General features: G+C 46.1%; 1 protein-coding gene across 7 annotated transcripts in view; it reads left to right on the top strand.

Annotated features, from left to right (window-relative positions):
• Positions 1 to 16,345, top strand: part of BAZ2A (bromodomain adjacent to zinc finger domain 2A) — a 34,722-nt gene that overhangs the window by 12,047 nt on the left and 6,330 nt on the right. For all 7 annotated transcript variants that reach the window (XM_006933827.5, XM_023257145.2, XM_019835089.3 and 4 more), the window contains 18 exons: positions 3,309 to 3,446; positions 5,025 to 5,618; positions 6,497 to 6,682; positions 7,281 to 7,499; positions 7,926 to 8,426; positions 8,564 to 8,624; positions 9,916 to 10,024; positions 10,191 to 10,292; positions 10,452 to 10,662; positions 12,170 to 12,270; positions 12,600 to 12,665; positions 12,850 to 13,083; positions 13,231 to 13,485; positions 13,861 to 14,075; positions 14,860 to 14,934; positions 15,150 to 15,330; positions 15,439 to 15,498; positions 15,691 to 15,835. In XM_006933827.5, the coding sequence (XP_006933889.1) occupies positions 3,311 to 3,446; positions 5,025 to 5,618; positions 6,497 to 6,682; positions 7,281 to 7,499; positions 7,926 to 8,426; positions 8,564 to 8,624; positions 9,916 to 10,024; positions 10,191 to 10,292; positions 10,452 to 10,662; positions 12,170 to 12,270; positions 12,600 to 12,665; positions 12,850 to 13,083; positions 13,231 to 13,485; positions 13,861 to 14,075; positions 14,860 to 14,934; positions 15,150 to 15,330; positions 15,439 to 15,498; positions 15,691 to 15,835 (3,451 nt within the window). In that variant the 5' untranslated portion in view covers positions 3,309 to 3,310. The remainder of the gene's footprint in view (positions 1 to 3,308; positions 3,447 to 5,024; positions 5,619 to 6,496; positions 6,683 to 7,280; positions 7,500 to 7,925; positions 8,427 to 8,563; positions 8,625 to 9,915; positions 10,025 to 10,190; positions 10,293 to 10,451; positions 10,663 to 12,169; positions 12,271 to 12,599; positions 12,666 to 12,849; positions 13,084 to 13,230; positions 13,486 to 13,860; positions 14,076 to 14,859; positions 14,935 to 15,149; positions 15,331 to 15,438; positions 15,499 to 15,690; positions 15,836 to 16,345) is intronic.

Here is a 16,345-nt window from a genome sequence, read left to right as displayed (position 1 = left end):
GTGCCGGCCTGATTGTAGTTCCTGGTCATGAGAGCTGTCTGCTATTCTGGGGGTTGGGTGCTGATTTCTTTTTTCATTTGGCCAAAATCCTATTAGTTCAAAGGGAGACACTCTCCTTTGCTTTACCTGTTCTCCTTAGTAGGAGGGAGAGTATAGATGGGAGGGCATAATTTACCTTCAGGCATTATTGTGAAAAGCATCTTGGGTAGGAAGGTTGAAATGAAATAACCCTGGCTTTATTACTGTCCACATTTTTGCATTCCCATAGTATGATCCCATAGGTAAGTGACATCTGAAATCAAGAGTCAAGGGTAAAGAAGTCTGACTGGAAGGATTACCCCTAGTTTTATAGTACTGGTAATGGTTTCAAATTATATTTATATTTTGATCTTTGGGGCTGGTTATCTTTTTATCCTCACAAGCCATGGAGGTGAGTACTAAAATTTTTAGTAATCCTGAAACTAAGGCTCAGCAACATTAAGTAACTTGCCCAGGGTCACACAGCTAATAGTAGTAGAGTTGGGATTTGAATGTAGAGCCCACTATGTTGTGCTATTTTCACTGCACAGCACAAAGAGTATTTTATATTTCTAGGAATCTTCCTGTAAATGAAGCGATTGTGGTCCTGATGACCCTTCATTGGAGGCTAGTGGGGAAACAGACCTCAGGCACTAGATAACTTCCCATTCCTTTTACTTATCTGATTTCTGTGAGCCATCCATTTATTCTTATTAGTATGTAATTTATGAGACCGGAAATGCTGTGCTCTCCCAGAGTAGCCGAGAGGAGAAGGTCACTCGTTTCCTCACAGATTCAAATAGAAATTGGAAAAATGAACTGTGGCCTATCATTGAGTGGAAGGATATCCTTTGGTGCACATAGGAGAGAAGGTGTGTATATGTCACACACACATCATGGGGGGTGGGGCTATGCATAAAACTGGGGGAGGAAAGAAGTGGGGATCCAATGAGATTGGCTCTCCAGGAATAGCATTTCTAGGACTTCCGAAATGAATTACTGCATGTCCTCTTTGCTCTGTGATGTAAGCTTTGGAAGGAACCTAACCTAACCTAGAAGATTAGGGAATGAACTTTCCTCCTTTCATTTCAGAAGGATCACTAATCTCATGATGCTTATTTTTCAGATCCCTCATTACTGAGGAGTGGCCCTTTTTAAATGTAGGGAAATCCTGGGGGATCCTGAGGTCTTTTCTCTGTAAGACCAGTTTCTTTGACGCACAGCAGGTTTAGGTCTGCTGCTTATTTTAGAGTGAAGATGGGAAGCAGATCAATCCTAAAAACTTTTTCCTCTTATATCAACAAAATACAGATTGCTTTTATTTTATTTTTTTTAATTTCAGTTAAAATTGATAAAGGTAGGGACAATTAGGGTATTTAGCCTGGAAAATCTTCTAGCTATCATGTCATAAATACAGTTCATGCTTAGAACACCTAATGGTGTCTAATTTGCGTTATCTAGCGTATTTAAAAACATGATTTTTCCAAACCTTGGGCAGTGGTCATATGGTCATATATGTTTTTAATTCTTTAAAAAGTTTTACTTCTGATTCTTTTTAAAAAGAGGTTATTTAAAATGTCATCTAGATTTGCTTATTGCCTCATCTTGGGAGCTTGATAAAGAAATCTTTCTACCTTGCACCTGGTGGTTCAGTGGGTTAAGTGTCCCACTCTTACTTTTGGCTCTGGTCATGATCTTGGTGGTTCATGGGTTCCAGCTCGGAGCCTGCTTGGGATTCTCTGTCTCCCTCTCTCTCTGCCACTTCCCCATTCACGTGTGCGCCTGTGTTCTCTCTCCCTCTGGAAATAAATAAACTTTAAAAAACATTATTAAAAATATAAATAAATAAATAGATTTTTCTGCCTGAATTCTTCTGCCCTTTTTAAAAACATAGTAACCCAAGGAGTTGCTTTTTCTGTATTAAGACAGATCATGTTTCTTTTTTTTTCTTTTTATTTTTTATTATTATTTTTAACGTTTATTTATTTTTGAGACAGAGAGAGACAGAGCATGAACGGTGGAGGGTCAGAGAGAGAGAGAGGGAGACACAGAATCTGAAACAGGCTCCAGGTTCTGAGCTGTCAGCACAGAGCCCGACACGGGGCTTGAACTCACGAACCGTGAGATCATGACCTGAGCTGAAGTCGGACGCTTAACCGACTGAGCCACCCAGGTGCCCCGATCATGTTTCTTACATATCAAATTAATATGCACTACTACATCATAGGTATCTGATTGATGTATCAGACTTTTACAGTAATTCTGGCTTCTGCATCTTTTCTTTCCTCTTATCTTTGCTCTGTCAAAGTTAAATATATTCTGACCAAGGGCTTTACTTCTTCTTATTCCTAGTAGTATATCACCTCATATTCAGGACAAGGTGAAGAGCTTTTTAACCATACTGCCCCCCAAATGAGCCACCACCCTTTATAAATGTAAGATGTCCAGCTATTCTCTCTGTGACCCTTTACATTTAAGCCACAAAACTAAAACATTAGGAAGTAACCATATAGGTATAACAGACCAATATTCCTTTGGACACCCTCTTTAATCAGTTTTCCACCTCTGACATTTTTCTGAGCTATGTTCTTAGAAAACCATGAAAAAGGAGTAGAAGTGTTGCTGGATGATTTGAGTTTTGCTATTATGGTCCCCTTTCCTAAAATATATTCTTTCCATATTCCTTTGCTAAGGTACTATGCTATCTTCTTCAGATGTCTAGGGCTGTGAATAGGGTTACATGGAAATTATTTAACTCAAGTATAATAATAAAGCAGCAAATGTATCAAATGCTTTTTCTGCCAACAACCCCCATCTCCATGGCTTCCTATCAAAAAGATGGCTTTGAGAACCTTCTGTGGTCCCTGGGAATGGGACTCTGGCCTTACCTTGAGGGGAAAAGAAAAAAAAAAAAAAAAGGATGGAGAAGGTTAAAATGTTATAATAGAGGGTTAATATCTAACATAGAGGGATAACCTAAACTGGAAGTTTAAGAAGTATGATTCACACAAGAGGAAGATTCCTTCAGGCTTATAGCTTGGTTTTTCTCACTAACTCTGTATCTCTATGAGTCTGACTTTAAAAGACTATTTCTGTACGATCATTGTCCAGTTAGGGGTATATTTCCTCCACCTCATCTTTCAACCTGTACCCTTACACACTCCCCAGTACTTAGGTAGGAGAAGGGTAAGTAGATGGAGGGGAGGGGGCATTCCCTCTAGAAGATTCCAGGTGACATAACCTTGTTTAACCGCCAGTATTTTTTTTCCCCTCTCTCTCCCCTCCTACAGAAATGGAGGCAAACGACCATTTTAACTTTACTGGCCTTCCCCCTGCACCTGCTGCCTCAGGACTGAAACCCTCTCCCTCCTCAGGGGAGGGCCTCTACACTAACGGGTCTCCCATGAACTTCCCCCAGCAAGGGAAAAGTGAGTGTGAGGGCCACATGGCCTGGGGAGGGAGTGGGCATCATTCCTTTAGAGCAGGTTGATGGGATAAGATTTGGCTCCCCTACCTCACAACAGCTCTTTTTCTTGCCAGGTGGGGAGGGAGGAAGTAAATCTTCAGAACTTCAGCTGCTGGAGAGAAAGCAAGTTTCTAAGAACAAGTTCTAGGGGTTTATGGAAGTGATACTCTTAGTCTTGACTTAAGGTTGGAAGGGGTTAGAAAAACATCCTGGCTTTTTCATCTTAGCCTGCTCTTCTGTCAGCCCTGTTCCCTGGCTACTGCCAGAATGGTGAGGTGGCTACTGCTTCTGATAACTACTTGTGGACCCATGAGAGAGATAAAGGTCCAGCCCTCTGAGAAGCTGTTTTTAAAGCTTGGAGAAGCCAGCCCTAGGATTGGGGGTGGAGGGATTGGGTAAAGATTGGGATGTATTTGCCTTTCAGTTTGTGTAGCAAAGAAGAGGGCAGATGCTTGAAGTGCGTGTGCCACCCCTGTCCTTGAGAGTTGAAGATAGGGACAGGGAAGTTTTAAATGCTTACCTAGTTCCCTAGAGAGAAACGTCTATAATTCCAGACAGAAGTGTTGCTGCCAGGATCAGGTCTTTTCCTGGATTTGGCTTATCAATTGTTCTGTACCATAGCTGTGCCAAGTGCTTCTCTAATCTTGCCTGGGTCTCAGGTACTTTATGCTTGGAAGCAGAGAGAAGCCCAAATGGTTTCCTCCTTCCTTGCAGCAGAAAAATACTGCTGTAGGCTTATACTTAACCACCTCTCCCTTCTGTTCTCCACAAGGGGGTTGCAGATAGAAGCTCCTTTATTACACTGAGGACCCTCCTCCCCCTCAGCTTCTTTAGTATCTGGTTCCTTTTATTTGAATTGTCCTCCAGTCTAGAGGTGGCCATTGGTGTTGAGAACTGAAGTCTGTAGTACTAGTCACGCAGTGATTTTTTTTTCTCCCCCTGCAATATTACCCTCCAGTTCCAATGGGGAGGGACCGAGCCCAGCCTTCTGAGTTGGGATCTTGCCGCTGTGGTGACTGCAGATTCTATTCTTAGCCCAGCACAAAGTGCTGGATCTGCATGTGCCAGTGAGGTGGAGGCCGTCCCTTCTGGTGCCACTGTGGGGCCAAACAGGCTCTGGGGTAAGGGGGGGTGGGCCTGGAGAATTCAGTCATGCTACTTCCAAGGGAAGAATTCCTCTAGGGAATGAGGGTGGAGAAGAATGCAAGTCACTGTAGGGAGTCTGCAGGCAGCTTCATATAAAAAAATAAAAAACCCTGAGCAGCAGCAGCAGCCAGCTCTCTGCTGGTCGCTCCTGTGGTAGGCCAGGAGAGCTCCCCAGCCCCCTACTCAGCAGCCTCAGAAGCAGTTGCTAAGCTTACATCCAGGAGCATCTGGGTTTGGTGTTCCCTGGAGACTGAAAAGCTATAAATATAGTGGAGGGGGAATCCCCCTCCCCTTCACCTTCCCTTTTTCTAGTCAGTGCTGTTCTTTTGGTAGAGGTGGTAGAGTTACTTGCATACATATCTGTAACTGACCCTTTTTCCTCTTTCTCTGCCAGGTTTGAATGGGGATGTGAATGTTAATGGCTTATCTACTGTATCTCACACTACTACTTCAGGGATTTTGAACTCTGCTCCCCACTCCTCCAGCACCTCACACCTCCATCACCCCAGCGTGGCCTACGACTGTCTCTGGAACTACTCACAGTACCCATCTGCCAATCCTGGCAGCAACCTCAAGGACCCACCCCTTCTCTCCCAGTTCTCGGGGGGACAATACCCACTCAACGGCATCCTTGGGGGCAGCCGGCAACCTTCATCCCCAAGTCACAACACTAACCTTCGGGCTGGGAGCCAAGAGTTCTGGGCCAACGGTACCCAGAGTCCCATGGGGCTTAACTTCGACTCACAGGAACTGTATGATTCCTTTCCTGACCAGAATTTTGAGGTGATGCCCAATGGACCCCCTAGTTTTTTCACCTCCCCACAGACTTCTCCTATGTTGGGATCCAGCATCCAGACCTTTGCACCCTCCCAGGAGGTAGGCAGTGGTATCCATCCCAATGAGGCGGCAGAAAAGGAGCTGACTTCAGTTGTGGCAGAGAATGGCACTGGCTTGGTAGGCAGCCTGGAGCTGGAAGAAGAGCAGCCAGGTATAACTATGGCTCTGTGAGTTGGGTTGGGAGAGGAAAAAGGGGTCTATGGGGGGCAGTGGCTTTTTGAGGTGAGGAAAACTTGTCTTTCCAGCTCTCTGCAGTGGAGGCTGATTTGCATGTTGGTGATTAGCAGAGCCAAGTGGCTGGTGTTTTTGTGGCAGCAGCACCAGCTCGAGAGTGGGAGTGCAAATTATTTCAAGCTCATGCAGAGCTGCTGGCCTGGAGAGGGCAGGTGGGCGAGCCTGAAACAGCCCCAACAGACACCCTGCATCAAGAAGGGCTTCTTCCAAAACATAGGAAGGGGTTGGGGCTTTAGCAGGGGGCATTGAGGCCAATTTTGACTTGGCTGTGGCAAGGCCAGACTGGGCTGCTAAAGTGGGCTGAGCCCTAGTAGTGATTGACACCTGAAGGAGGGAAGAAACAGGCAGAGCATACCATTGCTTGTTTACTCAGTTTCCTGTTGCTTGTTGTTGTTGTTGTTAGCACTGGTACATGTGACAGTCCCTCTTTGTCCTCAAAATAGATAAATGCTTAGTTTGCTATTGATTCCACATATAAGGGTGACCACCCTGTAAAATCACAGGGTATTTTCTCTGTTTACCACCTGTTCCCACTAGATGGGGGAAATAGCTGAGAACATGACAGGGTTCTTGTCTCAGACCCCACTCTCTTCTCCCTTCTCTTTACCTGCAATAGGATTTTACTAGCACTGCTCACTAGAGTATCTTGGTATGATTGGAATCCAACATAAAGCTGGTACCCCTAATTACTGAAAGAATGAACATCCCTCTAGCAAAGACTGGCTGTCTACTGTAGCTGAATGAACCAGTTTAAGGCCCTGATTTTGACTTTTGCCCTCTTCTGGGATTTCCTAGAACTGAAGATGTGTGGCTACAATGGCTCTGTCCCTTCTGTGGAATCATTACACCAAGAGGTCTCAGTCTTGGTCCCTGACCCCACAGTGAGCTGCTTAGATGATCCTTCACATCTTCCTGATCAACTGGAAGACACTCCAATCCTCAGTGAAGTCTCTCTGGAGCCCTTCAACCCTCTGGCACCGGGTAGGCTTGGAGGCTGGCTCCATTCAATATGTCCATGTAGAAGGTAGCCAGCTCTGTCACCTAGAAGAGATAGTAAACCAGGGAAAGTATTTAGGAATTTGGGGCATTGGGGCCTCCAGATAATCCTGTGGCCAACCACAGGTTCATGCCACTGTATGACTGGGCCAACTGCACTCTGAGCTGAATTGGTTCATTTCCCAGGTTCTCTCCTAGTGTTCCTTTTGGCCAAGAGCCCTGAGCTGTAATAATTCACTGGATAAGGACTTATTACCACACAGTTGGGCTATTTGAGTTCTCAGTAACTAGAAAGGAAACTGTTGCCAGTGAACAATTACCTTTTACCCCACTAAAATATAAGAAAGGCCTATTTTGTGATGGATGCTAGAATTTTCCGTTGGTCTGTGGGTTAATACAGAGTCAATGCTTTTCCCTTCATTTCTATTTCAAGCTTTCACAATCCCTAAAGTCTGGTGACTACTGTTTCAGGGAGAGACCTGTGATATGTCCTTAATTTAATATTAGAAAGATGGGAACTAGAATTGGGATATAATACCAGTATTTCTTAAATCTTGTTTTCTGATTTTTCCACATCCTGAAGAGCCAGTGAGTGGAGGACTCTATGGTATAGATGACACGGAGCTGATGGGTACAGAGGACAAGCTGCCTCTTGAGGACAGCCCTGTGATTTCTGCCCTTGATTGCCCTTCCCTCAATAACGCCACTGCCTTCAGTCTCCTGGCAGATGATAGTCAAACTTCAGCCTCTATCTTTGCCAGCCCCACCTCTCCACCTGTCCTTGGGGAGTCTGTCCTGCAAGGTAAGTGAAGAGCGGTAGGACAGAGAGTCTGTGGCCCAGGAAAAGGTGAGAGAACCAGTTCCATAGTTATAGTCTTAGGGGTGGGTGCCTTGCTGGGAGCTGAGGGGGCTATGGGATAAAGGCATAGGCTGTTACACTCTGACTTCTGCCCTCACCCAGAAAAACTTGTGGGAAAGGAGGAAAAAGGCCAGGGGCCTTACTGGCTCCAGGTAGAAGGTACTTCTTCACACAGTGACAGCAGCATCTTTGCTCTTTGACCTTCATGAATGGTTGGGGAGGATAGCCAGAGGCTACTTCTCATTTTCCAACCCCAGGGGAAAGCACTGGAAGTAATTCTGTTTAGCTTAGTCTAGGTTTGACAGAGTAGATTCTCTTTCTTTGTAGGACACTATTTTTCCTTATCCATCTTATCCCTTTCGATTCCAGATAACACCTTTGACCTGAACAATGGTAGTGATGCAGAACAGGAAGAAATGGAGACTCAGTCTTCAGACTTCCCACCATCTCTGACCCAGCCAGCCCCTGACCAGTCATCCACTATTCAGCTCCATCCAGCAACTTCACCAGCAGCCCCACCAACAGCCTCCCCGGCAATCTCCCTGGCAGTTTCGCCAGCAGCCTCCCTGGAAATCTCTCCAGAAGTCTCCCCAGCAGTTTCGCCAGCAGTCTCCCCAGAAGTTTCTCCAGTCATCTCCCCAGCAGCATTCCCAGCTGTCTCTCCAACTTCCTCAGCAGCCCTTCCACCAGTCTCCTCAGAAGTCTCCTTGACGGCCTCCCCGGTGACCTCCCCAAAAGTGTCCCCTGCAGCTTCCCCAGCAGCTGTCCTCCCAACAGCCTCCCCGGCAGATAAAGATGTCAGCAGCCTCCCTGAAACCACTGCTGACCTGGAGGAAATCACTGGAGAAGGAGTCACTACTTCTGGTAGTGGTGAGTGTCCAGATTCTGTTTTACTCCTAGCCAGTTCCAAGAAAAGTTTCTGTCCTATGTGACATTTAGCCCTTCCCTGCTGGCCTTCCCTGTTTTGCTTGAATTCTTAACTCGATATTCCTTGTCTTCCTCCCAAGGTGATGTCCTGAGGAGACGTATTGCTACCCCAGAAGAAGTTCGTCTTCCCCTCCAGCATGGGTAAATGCTCTAGTTTGTTCCATATGTTGACCTTGACAAATTTAATGACTGACTCTAGGAAGAAGGAAAGAGAGGTCATCTCTTCTGAGATGGAGAGGAATGGGCTAGACAAGAATGGATTAAAGGACAGTTATCTGCAATGATAATGCCTGACATTCTTAGGCTATTCTTCTCCCAGGATCTGCCTCCCCTCACCTATTCTTCCCTCATCTAGTGGCTACTTTTTTTTGCTCCAGGGGCTGCAGCTGTTATCTTTTCCAAAGTCCGCAGGTGACCCTAGAGCTCAGATATCCAAATTAGCTGACTTGTTTTATATGCTTAGAGAAGGGATAGCAGTGAATGAGGAATGGCTGAGTTCTGATAAATTGGGATTATTTATTTATTTATTTATTTATTTATTTATTTTTTAATGCTCTTTGGAGAGGTAAGGGCAGGAATAGTATGTGACCAGAATGAGCAAGCCAGTTGACATCAAGGGACTTATAAGAATAACTGCCTTCCTGATCTTCTCCACTCTCACCCCTCTAGGCTACTTGTGGTCACCAAGTCTGAGTTCTGCTTAAAGGGTTGATTTGTTTTGTTTTTTAATCTTTATTTTTGAGAGAGAGAGACAGGCACACACAGTGCGAGCAGGGAAGGGACAGAGAGAGAGGGAGAGACAGAATCTGAAGCAGACTCTAGGTTTTAGCTGTCAGCACAGAGCCAGATGCAGGGCTCGAACTCAAACTGTGAGATCATGACCTGAGCTGAAGTTGGAAGCCCAACTGACTGAGCCACCCAGGAGTCCCAGAATTCTGCTTAATGTTTTGAGAGAAAGATAGGGCTTAGTCTTAGAATAATCTGTTTCTCAGAACAGAGTTCCTCACTAAAGCTTGGCCTATGAAGGCATTTCATGGAGTCAGCAGCAAGTTTACTCTTCTGCTTGCCTCCCCACCTATCTTTTCTGCCTTTATTCCCTCAAGTCTTCTTCCTCTTTGCTGGAAACCCAGACATTGCCATGAATGGCATCAGGGAGGGGGTTCCTGGCTGCTCATTATACTGACTTTATGTAAAGGCAGGAGTGGAGGTCTTTCTGGGCACATGTAGTTGGGTGGGTTACTTTTCTCCAAGGCCCTGAGGGATTTGTGGATCTGCTTTCCAGCCAAGTTTGTGTCTCATGCTGTTTGCGTCTACGTGCAGTTCTAGCGAGACAGATGCAGGGAGGGTCATCTCAGTGGGCTTGGCTCCTGGGGTGGCTTGTGTGTGGGTAGGGGTGTGACCTGGCGGCAGGGCACGTGTGCTTCTCTGGCAGGTGGCGGAGAGAGGTGCGCATCAAGAAGGGTAGCCACCGATGGCAGGGGGAGACATGGTATTATGGCCCCTGTGGGAAGAGGATGAAACAGTTCCCAGAAGTGATCAAGGTAATGTAGCTTTCACGGGCTTTTTAAGGGAAGCACAGGCCCCTTTCTTGGGCCCAGTGGCAACAGGCTAGCATTTTCTGCTCTTTGGCTTATCCTTGTGCTATTGCTGGACCAAGGCAAGATAGGGCTGTCACTTCATTAATGCCACTTTTCCTTCTCCTTTTAGTACCTGAGCCGCAACGTGGTACACAATGTCCGTCGTGAGCACTTCAGTTTCAGTCCCCGTATGCCTGTTGGAGATTTCTTTGAAGAGAGAGACACGCCAGAGGTGCACATTGCAGGGTTAAATACACTTTTGTCTCTGAGAAAGAGTTGGTGGACAAGGTGTAGCTTCCTCTTGTGGGGTTTGGAGGTTCTGGGCATTGAATGATTCAAGGATCTGGTGGCTTGCATCCTCACATTATAACAGGTTTCTTCGTTACCTTAGGGCTTGCAGTGGGTGCAGCTCTCAGCAGAGGAGATCCCTTCCAGGATTCAGGCAATTACGGGGAAACGGGGCCGACCTCGAAACACTGAGAAGGCCAAGACTAAGGAAGTCCCCAAGGTGAAACGGGGACGAGGTCGGCCACCGAAGGTCAAAATCACCGAGCTGTTGAATAAGACAGATAACCGCCTCCTAAAGAAACTGGAGGCCCAAGGTACAGTGGTGTTTCTTACTTTAGGATTCTGCTTGCTATGTGAAGTATTAGAAATGTTAAGGACTTGCTGATGCCTGGGTTTCTCAGGAGCATGACTGATATTAATTGTCTGGACAGAATGAACCTTCTGAATCACCTTCTCCTCCCTGGAAAGCAGCACCAGGGTCCCAGCGCTTTTGTGGTACTTTTTTAACAACCAGTTTCTTCTTGAATTGCTTATCCTAGTGGAGCCTTGGGCAGTCCCCAGATGTTGATAGGAGAGGAGAGGGCTTCCGTGTCCTTTCTTGCCATCTTTTAGCTCCTTGGCTTATTGGTTTGGGTTGTACACTTTTACCTTACTCATTGCCACCATCATGGAGGTTCAGAATTCACATCTGAATCTAAAGATTATTCATGCTGTTTTAGTGGACAGGTAAAATGTGTAATTTTTCTTTTTAAAAAAATTTTTTTTTCAACGTTTTTTATTTATTTTTGAGACAGAGCATGAATGGGGGAGGGGCAGAGAGAGAGGAAGACACAGAATTGGAAGCAGGCTCCAGGCTCCGAGCCATCAGCCCAGAGCCTGATGCGGGGCTCGAACTCACGGACCGTGAGATTGTGACCTGGCTGAAGTCGGACGCTTAACCGACTGCGCCACCCAGGCGCCCCTAATTTTTCAATAAATATTGCATGTACCCTGCTGTAGAGTGAAGAATTTGAAAAAATTTGAAAAAAAGTCTTCTGACTTCTCTTCAGAGTTCCAGCTCTGCCACATTCTGACCACATGACCTGGAGCAAGACACATTTTACTAGAAGTATATACTGGTTTATCTGCAGATAGTATCTATCTAATTTGGAGGGCTGCCGTATAGCTGTGGTGCTGGTAGTGTGTCCATGCCAGAATAGAATATGTATTATGCTATCAAGAACATCAATTCTAAAATATTCTATTGTTTGCAGCATTCCACTTCAATATGCAGTCTTGCAAAAGCAAAGAAATTTGTATTTTTTAGTAGAGTAAGGCATAAGAGCCGAACATAAGCAATAGTTATGTCACTGTTGATCCAGTTCTACTGCGATGTCCATTATTTGAGCCCTTTCTTTCTGGCACATTTTTTGTTAATTGGTGCCTCCAACTTTGGAGACGACCCTCTTTCCCTGGCAGTTTTCTTTCTCTGCTCTAAAATCAGTGTGTGGGTAGCTGCCCTTGTTGGGTAGCCTGGGAGAGAGATCGGCTACAAAGCTACTCTGTTGGGGCTTCTAGGACCCCTTCTAAAGTAGTCCCACCTGTTTTAGGGGCTGGGACTTCTGGACAGGAGATACCATTTGAGTTTTTTGTGCTACCCCACAGCCAGTGTCTCTTCTACATTCCCCCCCCCCCCCAAGCATTTTCTTATGTGTACCCAAAACCAAACTATTAGATTTTTCAGGGAGCTGCTTGGGAAGCCAGCTTTGTGACAGGCATGTGCTACTCTGAATGCTGGAGATCTATCTGCCATACCCTTCATTTTTTTTTCTGCCCTCACAGAAACACTGAATGAGGAGGATAAAGCAAAGATGACTAAAATCAAGAAGAAGATGAAGCAGAAGGTACAACGAGGAGAGTGTCAGTCTACTGTCCAAGGGCAGGTGAGGGACATCAGAGAGATTACACAGTGGGTTAGCTTTTCCTAGTCTGCTTTGTTGTCTCTTCTTCCTTCCCCCTCATTTGCCACCTCCCCACCTCATGTAGCAGCATACCTTCATTACCTGGAATTTTGGGGGGCTTGATTTAGAAAATTGGGCTCGTTCAAGAATCACATGGGTAACTACTCCAGGGTGAGAGAATTGATCCATTGCCAACCCCTCATCCCATCTCTCACCTCTCCTCCCCAGCACCCTTGTCTGTTTTTGAATCCTAGCCCAAGCAGAGATGCTTTCAGAGTTTGAGGAGAAATGACTTCCCTTATGGTTTACAGGCCAGAAACAAGCGGAAACAAGAGACCAAGAGCTTAAAGCAGAAGGAAGCTAAGAAGAAACCCAAGGTAGGTGCATGTACACACAAGTATAACTTTGAAGTCACCAAACTGATTTTGCAAGACATGTGTGAGTTGGTCTTGTTTTATAGCCATGTTTGTGGGCTCTGAGGTGGGGAGGATGGGGACCAGGGAAGGGTGGTGACTGGAATCTTTATGGAACTCTTGGTTCCTCTCTCCCTTGGGTGAGTAGGTGGAGAAGGAGAAGGTAAAGACAAAGCAGGAAAAACTGAAGGAGAAAGTGAAGAGAGAGAAGAAAGAGAAGGTAAAATTGAAGGAAAAGGAGGAAGTGGCCAAAGGCAAGTCAGCCTGTAAAGCAGATAAAACGCTGGCCATGCAGAGGCGCTTGGAGGAGCGGCAGAGGCAGCAGATGATCTTGGAGGAGATGAAGAAGCCCACAGAGGATATGTGTCTGACTGACCATCAGGTAGTAAGGGGACAGTAACAGGTTCTGGGTTTCTGGGTTCTAGAAGGGCCAGTTGTGTGGACATTTCCATTCAAGGAAGAACTTCCTAGATATCCGGACTGTTGCCTTCAGTTATGTTTGACAACCCTACCACTTTTATCCTTACAGCCTCTACCTGACTTCTCACGCATCCCTGGTCTGATCCTGCCCAGTGGGGCCTTCTCAGACTGCTTGACCATCGTGGAATTCCTGCACAGCTTCGGCAAGGTGCTGGGCTTTGACCCTGCCAAAGATGTACCCAGCCTGGGGGTCCTACAGGAGGGACTCCTGTGTCAAGGCGACAGCCTGGGTGAGGTGCAAGATCTGCTGGTGCGGCTCCTGAAGGCTGCGCTCTATGATCCTGGCTTGCCTTCCTACTGTCAGGTGAGGGCCTTTCCCAGATGGGTTGGGGAGCCTGGGATCCAGGGCTTTGTCTCAGTTTTGTTTTCTCTTTTAGTTAAACATATGAAAGCCCCTCCCTAAATGAGGGCAAGTGAAGGGAGATCTGATTTCTTCTTATTTCTGTTTTCCTTATATTTTCTCTTCTGTTTTTCTTTCTGACTTCCCTCGGCTTATTTTCCTTTAGTTTTACTCCTTTTGTACCTTTTCTTTGTCTTCTCATCACATCTTAGCAACTTTTCATTCTTTACCTCTTCCCACCTCATAGTTCTCTCCTAGTGTATTTTCTTATTCCAGATTCTCTCAACTTGTGTTGTTCCACTTTTTCTCGTAACTCCTATTCTGTTCTCCTCCAAACAGTCCTTAAAGATCTTGGGAGAGAAGGTGTCTGAGATCCCACTGACAAGAGACAATGTGTCTGAGATCCTGCGCTGCTTCCTCATGGCGTATGGAGTGGAGCCAGCCCTCTGTGACAGCCTGCGCACCCAGCCTTTTCAGGCCCAGCCACCCCAGCAGAAGGCTGCTGTCCTGGCCTTCCTTGTACATGAGCTCAACGGTTCCACGCTCATCATCAAGTGAGGGGCTGGGGTGGGGAAGGTTACTGTATGCCTTGGTGGAAACGAGAAAGGGAGGAGTTTAGCCATCCTGAAGTCATCCTGGGTGGTGTGTATCCACTGCCATGCTCTGGAGATGCTGGAGCAACTTGGGACTGTATCTTTGTACCTTCCCAGGGAGAATCTAAGACTTTTATCCAGCCTAGGCTGTAGGATGAAACTCCTTTTTTCTTTTCTTTTCTTTTTTTTTTTAACGTTTATTTTTATTTTTTTTTTTAATTTTTTATTTTTTTAAATGTTTGTTTATTTTTGAGACAGAGAGAGACAGAGCATGAACAGCGGAGGGTCAGAGAGAGCGAGGGAGACACAGAATCGGAAGCAGGCTCCAGGCTCCGAGCTGTCAGCACAGAGCCCAACGCGGGGCTCGAACTCACAGACCGTGAGATCATGACCTGAGCCGAAGTCGGACGCTTAACTGACTGAGCCACCCAGGCGCCCCGACGTTTATTTTTATTTTTGAGAGAGCCTCCGAATGGGGAGGAGGGGAGGGGCAGAAAGAGAGGGAGGCAGAGGATCAGAAGCAGGCTCTGCGCTGACAGCAAGCTCCATGTTGGGCCCAAACTCAAAAACCGTGAGATCATGACCTGAGCCAAAGGTGGAAGCTTAACTAACTGACTGAGCCACCCAGGTGCCCTTCTAGGATGAAACTCCTGTTCAGCTACAGCCCCTTCACCCTTGAGTCTCCCTTCTTTTCTGTGTTTGTTACCACTTCTACCTCAAAATCTCATTCCCTGTTCTCCTCCAGTGAGATTGACAAGACTCTGGAGAGTATGTCCAGCTACAGGAAAAACAAGTGGATTGTCGAAGGCCGGCTCCGGAGGTAGGCACAGGACAGAGGATGGAGCCCAGAGAGGAGAGAAGGGGAAAAGGGTGAAGCATAGCCAAGACTTCCTTTTGCCTGGAACTCGATGCTACGCATAGCCTCTCCCCTGGGGCCGGGATCTTACCCCAGGGCTCAGGATGGCTTAGATTCCAGGTGTTCCTTTTGTGGCAGTCTCAAGTTCCTTACCACAGCTTCCTTTAATCTGTTTCAAGACTGAAAACTGCTCTGGCCAAGCGAACTGGGCGACCGGAGGTAGAGATGCAAGGGCCAGAGGAGGGCCTGGGGCGGAGGCGCAGTTCTCGAATCATGGAGGAGACCAGTGGCATGGAGGAAGAGGAAGAGGAAGAGACTGTGGCGACTGTCCATGGCCGTAGGGGTCGAAGAGATGGAGAGGTACTAGCCACACATTGAGGACAGTGGGAGTTAGAAAACCGATTTTTTTTTCTCTTTCTTGATTCTAATAATTCCCTTTCTCTCATTGTCCATTTGTTTCTTTTTCAGGTTGATGCCACAGCATCAAGCATCCCAGAGCTAGAGCGCCAAATAGAAAAACTCAGCAAGGTATTGTGCTCCTAACCTCCCAGGAGCTGGAGATGTGGGCTGCGAGAGATTTGATCACCTTATGAGTGGGGTCCCAGATGGTATCAATTTTATAGGGAAGCTGAGAGCCATTGCCCTTTTCCCATGTATCGGACAGAGTTACTCTTTGGAAATGTGTTTTTTATTCATCTTCTTTTTCTGCTGCCTACCCAGCGTCAGCTCTTCTTTCGAAAAAAGCTGCTTCATTCATCCCAGATGCTTCGGGCAGTCTCCTTGGGTCAGGACCGCTACAGACGCCGCTATTGGGTCTTGCCCTATTTGGCTGGTATCTTTGTGGAAGGAACAGAGGAGAGCTTAGGTAGGTGTTTTATGGGAGCCTGAATTGAGTCCTATCTAACCAAAGTTAACCAGTTCCTTTTCTTCTGTCTAGTCTTTTTGGGCTTTTTTCATTTTATGAGAATCAGTGTAGTATAGTGGTTAAAAGAACAGACTCTGGAGTAAGACTTCCTACCTACTTGCTCTGCCATTTACCAGCTAGCTATATGCTTCAGTTTCTTCATTTATAAAGGGGAGATAATAATAGTATGTGTACTTCATAGGGTGATTGAGAGGATTAGAATGAGTTAGTTCTTAGGATAGCGTTTTACATCTATCTGGTTCTTAATGTTAGCTTATGATTATGCTGCTTCTGATGATTACTTGAGAATAGTGTTTCTTTCCCAGATACTTTGTTTACTGGCATAACAAGTTGTTCCCAATTGAATCTCAAGCCAAGGAGGGGGCAGGGCAGGGGGATTAAGTCCAAGAGAAAAATAAAATGTATATCCAGTATTATTCATTCATTCTTCTCCTTATATATCAGTGTATG

Source organism: Felis catus, chromosome B4, assembly GCF_018350175.1.
Source record: "Felis catus isolate Fca126 chromosome B4, F.catus_Fca126_mat1.0, whole genome shotgun sequence".
In the NCBI taxonomy this organism is placed as follows: domain Eukaryota; kingdom Metazoa; phylum Chordata; class Mammalia; order Carnivora; family Felidae; genus Felis; species Felis catus.
Note: the sequence above shows the minus strand (reverse complement) of the source record. Positions and strands in the feature narration are given on the sequence as shown.